This window comes from Sinohyriopsis cumingii, chromosome 5 (genome assembly GCF_028554795.1).
Source record: "Sinohyriopsis cumingii isolate HCF-2022 chromosome 5, ASM2855479v2, whole genome shotgun sequence".
Classification (NCBI taxonomy): domain Eukaryota; kingdom Metazoa; phylum Mollusca; class Bivalvia; order Unionida; family Unionidae; genus Sinohyriopsis; species Sinohyriopsis cumingii.
This window is the reverse complement of record NC_142965.1, coordinates 52,598,023-52,616,759: the sequence shown is the minus strand read 5'-3', so window position 1 is coordinate 52,616,759 and position 18,737 is coordinate 52,598,023. Positions and strand designations below refer to the sequence as shown.

General features: G+C 35.3%; 1 protein-coding gene across 1 annotated transcript in view; it reads left to right on the top strand.

Annotated features, from left to right (window-relative positions):
- LOC149799169 (uncharacterized) overlaps window positions 1-18,737 on the top strand; it is a 145,903-nt gene that overhangs the window by 53,064 nt on the left and 74,102 nt on the right. The window contains exons 11-13 of the mRNA XM_089958148.1: window positions 2,302-2,721; window positions 9,504-9,825; window positions 10,632-10,746. Of these exons, the coding sequence (XP_089814274.1) occupies window positions 2,302-2,721; window positions 9,504-9,825; window positions 10,632-10,746 (857 nt within the window). The remainder of the gene's footprint in view (window positions 1-2,301; window positions 2,722-9,503; window positions 9,826-10,631; window positions 10,747-18,737) is intronic.

Below are 18,737 nucleotides of genomic sequence, written 5' to 3'. Positions count from 1 at the left end.
TTTCAATCCAAGTAATTTGAAATAACTCCAAACAGCACAACATACAACTTCCAGTGTAAGAGCCCAACTAACACTGAGAATATCTCTCCAAAACAAAGGTTATATCGTATTCTAAAATGCAAAAAGTGGGTCACGTGATCATGTTCCAGAACCTCGTTGAAATTTTATACTTATTAAAGATCACATACACCGAGTGTGGCCCTGATGAAAACCAACCATTTTACTCTAAGAAATAAAATTTAAAGAAAATTGTTTACCTCTTAAACATGTAGTGCCAACATGACCTTGACAACAACCAATCATTTTAAAATAAAAATAGAACTTATTTACGTGGTTACTACTTATTTTGAATCAAGATCAGGATCTAGATCAACACCTGATGTTTACAAAACGAACAGTCAGGGTCAAACTATTTTCTGAAAAAAGTATCATCTCCAGTGAATAAATTTACATTACAATAGCATGTAATGAAAAATAAAACAAATTAAAACTGACAAACAAACAATTAAATTGAAATAAATATATATTAAATCAGATATAATTAACTCAAATATACATAACTTATATGCTTATTATGTCTAGTTGGTCCTAAATGAACAGTGTTGATCTGAAATCAAGTATGTCCACCACTATGGTCGTCTTGAAACTATTGTTATCAGTACTCACTTTGATTGAAATGTCATAAAGAAATGGTGCCAATATGACATCCAATATGGAAGTAACTGTGGCCATCTTGAAAATCTTGTTACGGCTAGTCCTCCAGATAGGATGGTATTGTCATCATTGAGTTTTCACTTAAAGACTTCTTATGATGTTTAGTTGGCCACCATCTTAAAAATCTTGTTATTTCAGCTCCACTTAACAGAAAGTCATATTGACATGGTTTTCACCAGAAGACTTCGTAGGATGTCCAATTGGTCTTAAATGAAAATGGTACTGATATGACAACAAGTATGGTTACTACAGCAGCCCTCTTGAAAATCTTATTATTGATAATCCTGAATAGAAAGTAGTATCTTGTAAAAAGTGTTATCTCTACTCCTGTCCAATTGGATGGCTATATCAGCATGACATTTTCACCAGTAGACTGCTTATGATATCTTTTTAATCCTACATGAATGTAGTACCAATCGTACATCCAGTACAGCTGCCTCGATGACTGTCTTAAAAATCTTGCTGTCACTACTCTCCCTGAATGGATGACATGAGGTTTCCACCAAAAGACTTCTAATGATGTCCACTATTCCCTCATTGGAAATGGTGTCCAGCTGACAGGTGTTATGTCCACCACAGCAGCAAATTTTAAAATCATGTTATTGCTCAAGAATATCAGAGATGGTTTTAGCATTCAACATTTAAAAGGAAGAAATGGTATTATCTTGAATTCCTAGAAATCCTTTTCACCAGTAGAGCATCAGTCCCTTGGAGGGACTCCTGTTAAAAAAAAAGAGCTGCAATAGAGTAGATGATGAGACTGATATGGAAATCGTTAATGCAGTGATACTCGATAGGCTGCCATGGAAACTGTAATACACTGATACCATGTAAGCTTCATGTAGTAGTGATTAATAGCATTCATGCAGACCATTTATACTGTTAAAACCTGTACGCTGTCATTGAGGCCATTTATACAGTGATTACCTGTAGGCTGCCATAAAGAACATTTATTTATACAGTGATAACCTGTAGGCTGTCATTGAGACCATTTATACAGTGATAACCTGTAGGCTGTCATTGAGACCTTTTATACAGTGATAACCTGTAGGCTGTCAATAAGACCATTTATACAGTGATAATCTGTAGGATGTCATTGAGATCTTTTATACAATGATAACCTGTAGGCTGTCATTGAGACCATTTATACAGTGGTAACCTGTAGGCTGTCATTGAGACCTTTTATACAGTGATAACCTGTAGGATGTCATTGAGACCATTTACTCAATGATACTCTAGAGGTTGTCACAGAGATGATTAATGCAATATATTTCTCATGGATTATAGCATCATTTTATTGCTTAGATAGCATTCAGAGAGCTGTTAATAATAGCTCCATTGTAGCTAAATAGGTTTTTATTTCATATCGTGGTACTTTAAATTATGTTTGTTTTCCTAATAAAGTTGCAGTACGGTAAGTGAGGCAAGAGGGTCTTTTTAGGTATTGTGTCTTGGGATGGATCTTTCTCCAAGGGGTAAACTTTATGCTGACTTAACCTTTTTAGGCTACAGAGAAATAAATTATATCATAACAAAGAAGCTGTATGATGAGGGTGCCATTATTAAATTTTTTACATTATGTGATAGGGATGAAAGAGAAAGAGAAGATAGAAAAGTTGATGTCAGAGGTCGTGATGATTCCCAGAGTCGAAGACGATACGATGCAGAGGAAGTAAGGGGACGCAGGGATGACAGTGAAAATAGGAGTCGAGAATCCCGAGGCATTGATGACAGAAAACATCAAGATGAGACAAGGCGTGACCAGAGAGATAGAAAGGACCAGGGAGAGAGGGAGAGAGATCGGGACAGAAACCAGGGAAAAGTTGATGAAAGAGATCAGAAAGCTAGGGCCACAAAGAAAAAGAAGGGCTCAGATTCTCACAGTCAGATTTCCTGTGAGGATGATGCTGGTAGTGAGGAAGAGCAGGGCAGGAAGGAAACCAAGTATGGCTCTGATGATGAGATGGTCAGTAGGGGAGAAAAGAAAAAAAAGAGGTCCAGATCTAGGTAAGTTCGATTCACTTGTTGACAGCTGCTGGATGCTAATTGAATAAGTAAGGGAAATTCCACTCATGTCAGAGTTGAACAAATATTAATAGCCTTTTCTTGCCCAGGAAGTATATTTTAGTAAACTATACAAAAGAAAATAATTTTGCCTCCCAGCCTACCAGGTTTAATGTTGAGATAGGTAAGTAGGCAGGCAGGCTGGTGTTCAGATCTCAGAATGTCTCCAAAGCTAAACAAATCAACATTGCTAATAGCAATTTGCTATGCCACTTTGCCTGTATTAATAATATATATATATATATATATATATATATATATATATATATATATATATATATATAATGTGTCTATTTTATTCCTACCCATTGTGATCTTTTGAAATATAACCACAAAGATGGCTACATGAGATAACCAGTGCATCCCAGACATGAGTAAGTGGGTCATAATGGAGAAAAAGTGTCTTTATTGCCAGGATATCTGCTTTCCTTACTCCATACACTTTACTAAATGAATCACAGAGAAGGAGATACAGCAAGCAATGCATGAAAAAGGTCAGAGCTTTCTTGAGACCAGAAAGTTTGTGAAAGTCAAAACTCTGCTTAACCCTGTCTGCAAATGCTACATGAATGCAGCTAAGGTAGAGTAGAAACCATCCACAAATTCAACCACTCTCCAAATGGACATTTCTTGGACACAAGATGAGACCATGTTTATAGTCTTGATGCCTCCAAAATCTTCTGCAAGCATCCACCTAAACCAAGCAGAAACGGCAATTATTTCTTCTGAAAATATGGCACTTAAGAAACCACTGCTACAGGCAAAATACTGCTGAAATACAGCCCGGATAAACAGCAAGCAGAAAGTCCTAACCCAAGTGGTCAATGTTGTTGTTGTTGTAGGGTTTAACGCCAGTTTGCAGCACACGATAGGCTATACATGGTGGCCAGTATTAATGGTGGCGAAAGAACTCGTGGAAAACCCTGGATAGAACCACCGACCCACGAGAAGCTACTGCCAGGCTTTCTCACATACCCACATTAGCCAAATCCGAGACTCGAACCCACGCAGACAGAGGTGAGATAGTAGTGATCCGTAACAAAGAGCGCTTTAGATCACTCAGCCACTCAGGGCCCTCAGTGGTCAATGTAGTAACACTGTGACACATAAGAAACTCGGTGCTATGAATGAGAAACCAGTTAAATCTGTCCCACCAAAGAAGCAGCAGACTGTGCCAGCAGAACTGGAAACTGCATACTGAATAAAAAAAGAATTGAAGAATTTGCTAGACTTGTGCAAAGATCTGATGATCTTGTCAAGCTCGTCAGTAGCTTTGAAAGTCTAGAGGGTATGAACACTAGAAAGATCTGATGAGCTTGTCAAGCTCGTCAATAGCTTTGAAAGTCTAGAGGGTATGAACACTAGAAAGATCTGATGAGCTTGTCAAGCTCGTCGATAGCTTTGAAAGTCTAGAGGGTATGAACATTAGAAAGATCTGATGATCTTGTCAAGCTCGTCGATAGCTTTGAAAGTCTAGAGGGTATGAACAGTAGAAAGATATGATGATCATGTCAAGATTGTCAGTGGCTTTGAAAGTCTAGAAAGTATGAACACTAGAAAGATCTGATGATCCTGACAAGCTCTTAAGTAGAATTTAAAGTCTAGAGAGTATGAACACTACAACGATTGGACGATATTGCTCAAAGAAATTTTGTACTTCCACTGCTTCCATAGATATGTCTGACACCACAACACAGTTAAATTACTGAAGTTTTAAGGCAGATATCGACAAAATAAGGTTTCTTCATCAAAAATATGACCCAGTAGCTGTCTTGTTTTCAAGAGACCTTTTTTGAAAGGAAACTACTGAGTTAATATTACAATTTTAATAACAGACAAAATACCATATCATAAGCTCATTAGGTCTATGACCGATGGAGCTAAAAGTGTCATAATCAACAACGCCTTTTCAAGAAATGCTGATAAGGCTGCTGGAAGAGTGTCCATCATCATATATAAGAAAATTCTTTACAGCCATATTAAGCTCAATATTACTTTGTAGACAAATAGCTTGTGGCAAGTACCAGTTGTCGAGCCGATCAGAAGGTCTTGCTAAGGTTATACAGGTCCCGACAGTGGCTGAACTGTGTACAGATCATTTTGTAAATCTTACCTATAGATGATTGATTCAGTACATATTCAGGGACAGACATTGTCTGAGAGCATTTAGAACTTCTTTCAGAAATCCTCATTGTTAAAGCAAATGAATAATTTTGTCTCTGGTGAATGAAATTGGTTCCTCAGTATGCACCAAAACCTTTTCTCGTCCATCTAATCTTGCCGACAATATAGGACCAGATACCAAACCTTGTGTGCAGAGAAGCCAGATTTCACCTTTTGGCAAACAAATTCATCCTCACTGGAAACAGCAAAAAATCAGTTTTGGCAATGCTCCAGAATCACCACCATGCTTACCAAACTCCACTCTATAATTTTAGATGTCACCCGATTCATAAAGCTCTCAGCGAATCGTCCTGTTTTCAGAGTTAACTCAGTTAAGTCACGCCTCATATTGCCTCATATAAAGATGGTTTGAAAGATGGAAATGAGGTTGGAGTGGCCATTGCAACAATCATGGCTCTACTGGTTGCCAAATAAAGCCTCCATTTTTACAACAGAAGTAGCAGCCATACTAAAATATTTGATTTTTGTTGTTGTTGTAGTGTTGAACGCCATTTTTCAGCACACGATAGGCTATACATGGCGGCCAGTATTAATGGTGGAGGAAGAACCCTGAAAAACCCAGGGAAGAACCACCGACCCACTAAAATATTTGAACTGCCTTGAAACCTTGTCGTCAACAATTTCATCATTTCAGAAGACTTCTGTTGATGTTTAGTTGGTATTTAAAAAAACCAGTGCTGCTTACACATCCAATATGACCACCACATTGGTTTTATCAATATGTCTTCTGACTGAATGGTTGAATCAGCTTGGGATTTTCACAGAAACACTTATGATGTCAGGTGGGTCACAAATGAATGTGTTGCTGATCTGACATCCACTATGGCTGCCACTATAGCCATGTTAAAAAAAATCATGTTATAGGTAGTATCCTAGACTGTTGGTCATATCAACACTGTTTTCACCAAAAGACTTATTATGACATCTAGTTGGTCCTACATGGAAATGGTGGCAATCTTATATCTAATATGACCACCAAGGCAGCTATCTTGAAAAATTCTCAGTCCTCTGAAATGGAAAGTCATATCAACATGGGGTTTGCACCAGACGTTTCCTGATGATTTCTTGTTGGTCTTAAATGAAAAAAGTGCCAGTCTGAATCCAATATGTCCACTACAGTAACTAATTTGTAAATCTTGTTATTGCTGAAGACTATCAGAGATAGTTTCAACACTAAGAATTTTGAAAGGCAAATATGGTCTTATCTTGAATTCCTGGAAATGGGCGATTGCAAGGCAGCTTTGACTGCTTCAGAAGTCCCTCAAATGAATTGGGTGCATGGCATGTGTTATTACTTATGAAAATTAATCTACTGGGTTGTCCCACCAAATTATTGAAAGAGTTAGCAAACACAAATCACCCAAGTTATGTATATTTTTTATCAATCAGATTTCTAGATTTATCAAAGAAATATCTTAAATGATAACAGTTCAATAACTTGTTTGAATTTGGTATGGTGAAATTTCTCAAGAATATCAGAGAGAATTTCCATACTCAACAACTAATATGGTAAAGGGAGGAAAGAAGCAGACTTCTTATAAATTCCGACAAATGCTATTCATCTGCTAGAGCATTAGTCCTTTCAAGGGCCTCGTCATTCTTTTGTATCCTACTTTTTTTGAATAAGAAAGAGGTGGAAAACAACTGCTCGTTCATGTGTGTGAGGGGGTAATTTCTGACACTGATTGATGGTTGTGTTTACCTGAGTTTTGTTTGGATTCTAAGAAGTAAACCAAATGTTTACTTGAATGTAAGTTAAGATCTGACCTTGTTTATCAGTTAATGAATTTTCTGTTGGGAATGGTAAGTTTTCCAGAACATTCTGGTTTTTTTTCATAGGTGAGGTTACATTTTGTATATAAAAAAAGATTTTGTAAAAATATTAAAAAAGAGCCTTCAGTCCTATAAAGATCATTCTGTGGAATAATTTTTAGCTGTGTATGAGAGGAATTATTTATTTAAATTATTCATTGGAATTATAAAGTGCTCGTGTACTTTTTGAACTAAAAACCTTCTTTAGGATTAAAAAGGGCTTATTTGAAAGATATTCTGGATTATATCATTGTGATACATCAGGACATTCAAAGACTGTAGGAACTCATTTGGAATATTCAATACTTTTGGACTTGTGATAAGACATTTAGGATTGTTTATGATTTAATTCACAATTCTCTAGGTTTTTCTTAAATTGTTTTTTTTTTTCTCTCACTTCTTTCTGTTACTTAGTTTAAGACCTAGAGTTGTAACCATGTATATTCAAACCTGTGTACAACAGCTACCCATTAAAAAAGGCTAGCAATCCTTGTAGACAGATGACCTCTGAAGGCAGGTTAAGCTCTCAAACTTGGTTCATGACAAATGCATGTATTATACACTTAATAGCATCAGCATTATTATTATTATTATTATTATTATTATTATTATTATTATTATTAGTGTTATGTATATATAATTGTATTGTTTGTTGGCCTTTTTTCTCCATGATCTTGTTATGTATAATTGTATTCTTTAATTGATCTTACTCCAAAGTCAAGTTCACTGTGTACCTGACTAGGCACATTCATTTTGTAAACAACATAATATACAGCTAATAGTTCTTCATGAATATAGATCAGATGTTATAATCATTATCAGTGGAGGGAAACATGTTTATCTTAATATGAATCATGGGCATTGGTATTCCCCAATGTAAAAACTTGGTGTACCTGATGTTTGCCATGTTCTTTATTATAATTTTAGTAATAGACCTTATCTTGTTGACAACTTAAATGTTCTAGAAAGGAACTTTTGTCCTCATCCTGGTTCTGTTTTTGTGTCTCGTTCTTTTATATAATGTTTACTTAAGACATTATTAATTCTTGCCTTAACACCTTGAACCAGAATCAGTCTTATTTTGTGTTCAGATTTTTAATTGAGTGGAATTATTTATTCAAATCATTATTCACAGTAAATTCAAAGTGCTCAATAATATTCTTGGACAGAAACATTAATTTGGAATTATGGTGAATTCAGATAATTGCAGTTTTGGATTATATTGTTGTGATACATCAATCGACTTTTAGCATATTGCCACAATCCAGGACATTGCCTCATTACCAGGTTTGAGACCGCAGGCACATCTATACATCCAGTATTGAATTATTTTTGGGAATACCACTGGAATTCAATAGAACTTTATACATTTGATAGAACTTGTACGACTGTTTGGGATTTAATTCACAATGCCGTAAGTTCTTTTTTAGTTTTCACTTTGTCTTCTTGGGAAATAAAACAGATGTTGGATAGTACTAAACTCATTGGTTATCACTCCTTTCTGTTACTTAGTTTCAGACCATAGAGTAGTAGTATCATTATTATTATTTTGCATTTATTATTATTAGCAGTAGTATGCTTTCAAGATATATGTATTTAGTGTAGCTATCTAGCAAAAGCAAACATAACAAAATAATATTTAAAAAGATTTCCACCCAAGATTACTGTATCCTCACTTTTACCTCAAATGAACATTACAGTTCCTTTAATTTACAGCTGAACTTTACCAGTGATTGGGAATCACAAGACTATCTTTGTTTGACCAGCTGATGTAATTAGGCATGAAAACAGGTATTCACACTTAAAACATTAGATGGATTAAGCATTTGCTCAAAACTCACTTAAATAAAAAAACGGTCTACTTTTATGAGAGACCTTTGATGATTAGGGAATGAAACGAAGCTTCCTTTGGCTATCAGTTCATGTAATATACCTTTAAAAGGACCATTTCTTGCTCATCAGACAAAAGAAGTTTAATCTGCATACTTGCTGATACATTCCAATGCCACAGAAGACTGAGTGAAATGACTGCTTGGTTAAGAAACACATGGCCACTGTCCACAGAAAACAAATGACTGCTGATTACATGACATTTATATAGGAAATTTGGGGTGGAGGGTGGGATTATAATTATTATTGTGACCAGTAATATGGTATTTGTTTCAGAACTCAAAACCATTGCAACCTCCTGTCACGCATCACAAGTGATTGGTAAATAACCATGCCTCTGCCCATGAACTAAGATATAAATGAAATCTTTTTCTTTGTGAAAATCTACAAAAACTGTATTCACCAAAATTAATAAATTTACTGCAAACAGTTATATTAAGTATGTTTGCAATAATTGAATGGAGAGAGAGAAACAGATGCAATTTTGTCAAAGTTCGAGGGTCCTGAGTGGAACTGTTACAGATCACTGCCATCTTTCCTCTGTCTGCGTGGGTTCTAGTCTTGGGATTGGCCAATTTGTGTATATGAGAAAGCTTCCAGGTAGCTTCTTCGGTGTCGGTAGTTCTTTTCGGGGTTTTCCTGGGTTCTTACTCCACCATTTATACTGGCCGCCATGTATTGCCTATCTTTTGTTGAAAAATGGTGTCCAACCCTATAAGAACAACATCAAAGTTCATATGTGGGTTGAAAGTAAAAGATATTTTTGGGCCAGACGTCTTGGTCAAGGTTAAAAGGCAGTAATTGAATCAATTTCTTATTTCTCTTTGTTTTTGTTTTAGTAAGAGGCCTCCAAGTGAGGGATCTCGATCCCCCAGCAGAAAGAGGGCTCGGGAAAATTCTCCAGGATCATCTTTTCAAAGTCATGCTAGTGAAAAACGGAGCCATCAAGGCAGCTCCCATTCGTGCAGTGTTGAGGATAGGGATCATCTCAGTGACAGGCTGAGTGATGCCAAGAGTGAACTATCCAGGCATGAGGGCGACTTGCAGAGTGAAAAGCCAAGACGTAATGAAAGGGGCAAAGTGGAGCAGAAAGTTATTAAAGAAAAAAGAAGTAGAGAAGTAATAGACAAACAACAGGAAGAGATGAAAAATAAAAAAAGTGTATGTGTCACCTATATCAAGAGAGAATAATGTTAGCTTTTATGTATATTTATATGGTATGAAAATGTTGGTTCTAATGAAGGTTTTAAGTCTTAAAAATTTGTGTGCAATTCATTATTGATAAACTTGCCTTACCAGTAATGAATATGGACATTTGTCCAATGCAGGAAGACTTCATTAATTTTTTTTTTCAATATTTACAAATATGTTGTTTTATTTTTGATAAATATTTGATAATCACATCTTCATTTTCTTGTAATCAGTGTTGCTCAAGTTCCATTTGAAATATTGAAATGCGTTTGGTGTATAGATTACCTTTTAAACATAAATTTACCTTTGTTGTTGATGTCTGTTTGTCTTTCTTTTCCCCCAAGAATCTATCACCCTTTAAAAAAATGTCATTATGGTTTTTGTGATTTTTTGCAAACATGCAGCCTATTTTGATGCCATTGGGGATATAAAATCTGTAATAGATGCAGATGTACCTTTTTAGGGCAGTTCTTTTAATTCTTTTGGATAGAATGGACAGAGTTGTGGTCTAAACAACTTTCTGCTTTATGTCAGGTGTTTTTTCTAATCACAGTGGATTAGCTATATTTGGATATTTCACTACCATGTCATTATCACCTTTCTCATTGTTGAACTCATATTTGCTTAGGCTTTTCTTTGACTTCCCCAACTTCCCCCATTATTGGCTTTTACTTATTATTTGCTGAGTTAATGTGGGTCTTTCCATCCATGTTTCAGTTTCTGGCAATTATTTATGAGAACTCCCATATCAGACTCTGCTATACATTTCATTACAGGATCAGAGATCACTTGGAGAGAGGAGAAAGAGGTCAAGGTCAAGGTCACAAGAGCATTCAGATAGTGAAGATTACAAAAGGAAAAAAGCTGACAGAAGTCCCAAGAATTCTAAAGGTACCATAAAGTCATTGCTTGGAGCAGTCAGAAATTGCAGGCAAAGTGTATTAAAATTATGGATAGCAATATTGTTAATTAATTTTGTAAATACCATGTACAAAAGCATTCAGATTGTTTTTTTTTCCCCTGTATTTCCTCACTGAAATATAAATAGGGCCAAACCTTAACTCTTTCTGCCTGCTGCACATAAATTATGACACCCTCAGAGTTTATGTGTCATGTTTAAAACCTTACAGCTGTAAAATATTTTTCCTAAAGTATCTCATGACTTTTATATTACAGTATGTACTCACTTAGAGGTCGAGTCCCACTGCAAGCAACATAGACCCTGATCTGCCATTGCATAATCTGCCAACAGATCAGGGTCTCTGTTTGTTCTACTGATTACTAACAAATTGCACAGACCAAATCAAATTGCCAGTGCATTATGCAATGGCAGATCTGTGTGTGCATTTTGCAATGGCAGATCTGTGTGTGCATTATGCAATGGCAGATCTTTGTATGCATTTTGCAATGGCAGATCTGTGTGTGCATTATGCAGTGGCAGATCTGTGTGCATTTTTCAGTTGGACTTGACTTAAAAGCAAGTATATACAGTAAATGTCACATGTGCATCTTTGTGATGTATCCTATTTTGCACATATCCAGATATTATACAGGAAAAGTCCTAATTATCAACAACAGTAAAAAAAAAAAACGAGCATTTATAGCAACAACTAGATGTAGCTGATGTTGCCGACATTCATATCCCTGTGGTTCTGGCATGGCTTTTGTCTCTAATTGGACAAATGTCAATCACTTACATAATCTTCAGCCTAGTGGTTAGAGCGTGTGGGATGTCACAGATTCGAACCCCAGCCGAGTCATGCCAAAGACTTGTAAAAATGGTACTTGCAGTTGCCTCACTAGGCACTCAGCATTAAGAGGTTAGTGTTATGACTGGTTGGCCCGGTGTCAGGATAATGTGTCTGGGTCAGACATCATGCTTCATGTCTGTGGCATGATGCCCTAATGCTGGACATCACTATAAACTGCTACATTGCATACATTGTAGCGATATGACTGAAATTTTTTTAAAGCTACATTAAAAATCTAAATCAACACATACACACTAATGCTTTACAACACCAGTTTCTCACTATCGAATGATTGACATATGATTGCATCACAGGGTACTTTTATGACTCATTTCAGATGTTTTAGGATTAGGTTGTACATCTTCCATTAATAAGAATAACTAAGAAATATTAAAGCTCTTGTGAGCTAATGCTGGCAACAGGTGACATGACATAGGTCAAAAAAATATGGGTCATGGACCTTGGACCACATAAATTTCCAGGCCCTGGTTTTCTGATAAAGAAAATAATCCAAAATTCACTATTGGAAAAAAAACAACGCATTTTCTGTCTTCACAACCACTGATAAAACCTGCAAATTCTATAGTTTTCTTCCATTTATTTAGGAAAGAAGTGATGATAAATGATTGACTTCTCACGATACCTGTTTCTGATAGTCTTTTAAAAAAGTTACCCAAAAATGAGCTAGAGCAAGAAAAACTATTAGCAGTGAGTGCAGTGCAAAAGGACCAACTCACTTCAGTTTGCTCATCAGGGACTTAAACACAGGAACTTGGGAAACTTTGAAATACATCTCATTCAAGGTCTCATCACTGTAAAGGTGCTTGATTAATCTGGCTGAAATCCAACATTTCTGGTCAAGTTGCATTGCAGAAACAAGTTTGTGTATGCTCTCAGGGGCTATAACTCATACAAATGATATGGAAATTACACTTATTCAGGGTCTTAGACATATAATGTTGCATGCCTAATTTGTTTGAAATTTAAGAGTCCTTGATACATTAGTGCATTTAAGTCTTTACAGTAGCCCAATTATTTGTATTCATCTTTCCGACCTTCTTTTATGACCTTCCTACTTTTTCTTTCTCTCTGAACCTACTAGACAAATTTCGTAGAAACTAAATAATTATTGGCACAAGAAATAAGAGAACTTCATGATAATTTTAGTGTAAGTAATGTTCAGATTTTTTATTTTTAAAAAAAACAAAGGGAATTGTTGGAAATTAGGATAAAATGAAAAGTAAGAATACATTCAAGTAAGGATGGAATGACAAAAGGTGAGTTATTACTTCTCTACTTTATAAAATAGATACTTTCTATGTAAGATGATTACCAAATTAATCCCAGACGATAGTGCAGTAATATCGAAACAGGATATAGTCAATGAAATGCGGTATGAAGCTAACACCAAGCATTTGTTATATGTGCTTTTTATTTTAGCTATTTTAAGAATTGCACAAATGTAGAACAGTAGATAAAGTTGTCTTAAATGGCAATCTTACAACAATCTTACCACAATGGTATAAGAAAATTAAATGAATGTGAAACATCTAGATAAGAAGGTTTGTTTACAGAGTCTAAGATTCATAAAGCGATTACAAAAATGCCGGATAGTAAGAGCCCTGGTTTTAAAAAGATGCAGGACATAAATAAACTATAGGTATCTTTCAGGAGAAATGTGTTCAGCAGAAAAACAAGGAATTATTACTTGTATTCTTAAAGGATAATAAGGTGTAGCCATTGTTTAGAAAATTGGAGGCCTGTCTCTTTCTTTAATGTATCATAAAAATTGTATGTGCATATAAAGCAAATAAGTTGAAACCAGTATAACCTAAACTGAAAAGTAATGGTCAAGCTGCTTTTCGGTATATAAGATATATTGGAGAAAATGTCAGTTTTGTTCAGTCCGATGAATTGTATGGAAGAAAATCAGGCTCCAGCACTTCTGTTATAAATTTATTTTGAAAATGCATTCAACTTTGCTGCTTGTCCTATTGTTTGTGAAATTTTATATTATTTAGATTTTCATGATTCTGTTGGAAAATGGTTTTCATTATTTTGTACACAAATCCTGTGTTATTGAAAATGGCACATTTTTGCTTGTGCATGTTGTTAGGGTGATCGGCTTTCTCCTATAGCTTCATTTTTATAGTTATCATATATTTTGATGCAATTCTCTTCGATGACAAGAGAACAAAAATACTTTCAAACAGACTACCTGTTGGTTGTCAGTGAGTTTTATTCAGAGTTTTAAGCCTTTTAATGGTGGCTCCTTTAACTCACTTTAGCCACCAGGCCCTTTGTTTTGCACAGCATGAATGCTTTGAAAACATCTTATGACCAGTTTCATGTCTCACTTAAACTTGGAAGACATTATGATGTCATCTTCAAAACAGAAGAAATAAAGTAATTTCCTCCTACAAAGAAAATCTCATCTAGATCAAATCCAGGCATGGGATTGAGGATGAATACCAACAAAATCTATCACAATGTACATCCTGTAGATGCCATAGACTGCTGCAGCCACATTTACTTGTATTGGTTAGTGAAGAAGGAAAGCTACTGACAACACTCAGTCCTTTTCTATAATTTTTTTTTTAAAATTTACACAAGCAGTTTGAAATCTTCCCCCTTGCTGATTCTGTGCTAATTTTATTTACTCCATCAGCACCTTCATTCACTGGTTAAATATCTCTGCATAAAAAGAGAAATTTAAAATTTGTTCCCCATATACAATATAAGGAGACATTCTGCTAGGATTTTATTTTAAGAATGGCTTTACCCATTGTCAACGAAAGAAGGGGAGAGTAGAAAAGAAGGAGGGAAGTAGGAAATGGTAATAGTTCACTTCAATATCGGTCTTTCTTTATGCTCCACTTTCTTAGAGCTCTACTGAATGAAAATCTTTAAAAGATATCTAATTGTGTAAGTATTAATCTTTTCATTATTTCTGAGAATACTCTGTTCCTGATCTATGTATGAATATTATTCTGTGCTTCCTTCAGAAGGGACACATGCATAGCTACCTTTGTCAGCTTGAAGATATTGGGAACTGATCTTTGTGGCTGTTATGTACAATTTTCCAAGGCTGTCTGATATTATCTTTTTGGATACATCTTCTCCAAAATAGGATTTTTCACTAAACATAGTTTACTGACTACAATGCCCGAAGTTTCTTATCAGTTCCATAATGCTCTATTAGGGTTTTAGGCCATCACTGTCATATTCTGCTTGTGCAGACAGAGGTATTAAAGAAAAATATCTTTACTTCTTGATTTCATTTTTTTCCATCCTTATTTATTCAGTTTATCTTGACCCTGATATAGATATATGGTTTTGTAGCATATGATCCACAGGGCAAAAGTGATTGATAAACAAAATAAAAATTGCTTTCTACTTTTAAATTGTCTGTATTTTAATTAGGCTCAATATATCCTGCCTTTTCTACATTTAATCTGGAAATACTGTTGAAAGGATGACTGACTGTCATGCTGTCTGTTTTTATCCATTCATCATGTACATTTGACTCATATTTAACACAATTTTCAGGCTCAAAATCACTCATTGGCATCTCCATTAAAAATTTTCCAGCTCCAATAGTCTGATATACTTCATAACTTTAAAAATTGTGGTCATCATTACGACCATTCAGTATCTGCTGAACAAAAATGTAATGAACCATGCAAGGAATCAGATATTTTGGGTTTTCTAGGTTGCCTGTATTTTAAACACGCATTTGTAAAACTTCCTTCATGGAAGGATCAATCTGTGCCATAATACTTATTTCAGGGCACAATGTGCCAGTCAAATTTAGTTTAACAACCATTCATGTTATGCTTGAAAAACCCAGATATGTAAACAATGGTCTACCCAAAAAACAGATGTCGTGACAAGAATGGTTAAATTAAAAGTGTATACTTCGCCGAGCACATTTTCAGATGTGGGGCTTTCAGCTAATTTGTGGGAGTTCTTGCACATTGATGTTCAAGTGTGCGAATTCATACAAATATTGCACAATTCACACAATCACCCACCCACCCCAGACAGCATCTCTCTTTAAGTACTTTACATATAAATTTATGGCTTTTGCGAAATGTTTCTGTTGCATTGCCAGCACTTCATATTTGTCATTCAGGGAAGAAGCTACACCAATTCCTGATTGGAAGTTATTATTTGACCTGTACCAGAACAAGCAATAACCGCCAATGAGATTTCGGTGTAACAAATTTCACAAATTTCACCATATAACATGGTAGTGTAGTATTCAAATCGACCACAGCAGATGCGATAAAATTCAATGTAGAAACTTAGCGTAAAAGTGGTTATTAAATGATGATCAGAGTACTTCATTATACATGTGGAACACGTTTGAAATGTATCCTATATGCTGAACATGCTGCTGAGTTAAGATAATTAGCATGGAATGGGGGCAGTGCAGATTACGAACCATGTCACTTTGTGTTAATTTGCTGATGGCAAGCGAGTATTGTCAATCGGGGGGAGTGGGTGAAGGTTTTTGAGGGGTGTTTTTACTAATAAAATTGAGTTTCGGATTGCAAATGCTGTTTCAGATGAATTCTCTATTTAAAGAATAATGAGGCAAACTAATAATAATTAATCATGACTACTGAAGACTAAAATAACTATCATAAGGTAAGTATCGTTTTGTATCGATTCTTCATCGCTTGAAATTTGTCACATTAAAAAAAGTATTGATGTATCGATATATTGATGAATCAGTTCAACCCTAGTTATAGGTTTACATTATATGCAGTTAACATATGCAATGTAGAATTTGCTGTATAATTTCCACAGCAGATGGAAATTTCCACAGCAGATGGAAATAATATACAGGTCATTTATTTATAGGATGCCTAACTAAGTTAACTGTATAGGCTGCAATGTAGGTCCTTACAGATAAATTGTAAAAAGTTTGTAGCTCTGTATATCCACATTCTTGAGTTCATAAAAAGGACACGTCCATATTTTCTGCTCTAGTTTTGTGGTACAAATTTTGACCAATGGCAAGACAAAGTGTAACTCTGTAAACATTGGAATTTTGGACGCATAGGAATGACAACCATTCTGCTTGTTTAACTTGCACTGGTTGCTAATTCATGAATACATGTTAGATATGTCCCTCATGTGACCTATAGTCAGTGGACTACAGTAATAGGTGGAAGGCAATGAAGCACACTTTGAGGGACGAGTATGCCATTAGTATACATGCTGACATCACTGCAGATTTCCTTTTCAGCAAGCATAACAATCCACAAGGGTTATCATCCTGTAAGCGATCTAAGATGTTACAGTCAGTAACAGCTCCAGAACCCCTTTTACCACCTCATTAGGACAAACCTTTTTAGCCCATGTGACAGAGGAATCAAACTGTTTTACTAACATTACTTTTCCTATCTCAGTCTAGTTGTCACAGACCTGTCATATCATTTATGGTGTCCACGTGCTGAGAACTACTTTTAAGAAGAAATCCTTGATTTCTTCTGCTGTGCCTGTCAGAGTTGTTATAAAAGCCAACAGCAACAAAATAGGTATATAACAAAATAGATATATAACAAATATATATATAAGAAAATAGATATATAACAAAACGAATTTAACTCATAAAGAAACTTAAGGTCTCTCTAGCTTTGATAACTCCTTACAAAACTTTTTCAGGCCCTGACTTGTTTTAAGTGTAACTCATTCAGAGTTGTCTATATAAAATTGAATAGAAATTTATTTGAGTCGAACAATCCTTGGTACAGTAATGCTAGAGAAACTAAAGATGATGAACCATCATGGGACCATAAGCCTCGTAACTAGGTAATTGAATGAAGGAAATCAAATTCATGGAAAGTCCCATCTGTATAAAACTCTTTGGCAAACTTGGTTGAAATCCAACAGTTATTGAGGAAGAAATACAATGGAAACTAAAGTTAGGAGGCTCAGCAGTCAGCAGGAACAACTTAAATTATGCTGAATGCTGGATATGAAAATTCTTATAATGTCCTCAAGTAGAAAGTGGCATGCCAAATTTAATTGAAATCTGAGAAGCCTTGCTATAGAAAGCAAAATCAGGAGGATAGACAGTTAAAGGATATGATTTTTATAAATGAGTGTGCAATACTGGAAATTGAACTCGTTCATGGTCTTATCATTATTAAGTTCCATGACAAATCTGGTTGAAATCCAACAAACCGTGGTAAAGTTGTGCAGTGGAAACTTAAATTATGATTAGTCAGGGGGCATAACTCCTGAAAGAAAACTTGCATGTTGGAAATTTGACTCTTTAAGGTTTCATTGGCAATAAGCTGCATGCCAGATTTTGAAAATGCAACAATCCTTGATAAAGTTCAGCTGCAGAAATGAAAGTTAGTGGGACAGGCAGTCATGGGTTATAATTCTTCTAAAAGATAACGTATAATTAAATATGTCAAAAGTTTCTGAAATTTCTACCGGGTACCTGTCAATCCTAATGATTACCTGCATAACCGATCAAAGGGAAATTGTATTAAATATGAACCTGAACTGCTTTGTTGTAGGTTCACACATGCCAACCCTCAAGAAAGGTATAAGTGTAATGTATTACTAATGTAAGAGGCAAAAAGCGTAACCTGAGCATAAAAAGAGCATTTTATATATTACATGACATAAATGCATAAAACTGTATGAAAAGTGTACATATTTATTCAGGGCAGGTGCCAAACTATCTGGCGCCCTAGGCAAGGTTAGATTCTGGTGCCCCCCCCCCCCCGAAAATATTTTGGTGTTTCGGTCAGACTGAATCTACCCGATTATTTGTCCCTGTATGAAATAAAACATGATAAAAAACGACCCTCAAAAAAACTGAAATTTATTTATTTTACAAAACTTGTTGATTTGGATAAATGCGACCCGTGAAATCAGCGCCCTAGGCGGCTGCCTAGTTTGCCTATATGATAGCGCCGGCCCTGTATTTATTTTATTTAATGTACATTTTTTTTGCTACTTACCTGGATCTGCAGTTAAATTTTTTGTCACAAATCGGCCAAATCCATGTGGATTAGTAGTTAATGCAAGTGTATAGACACAAAAGAAATGGATAAATTATTTATGCATAACATTCACTTTAATTAGTCTTCATGTCTACAG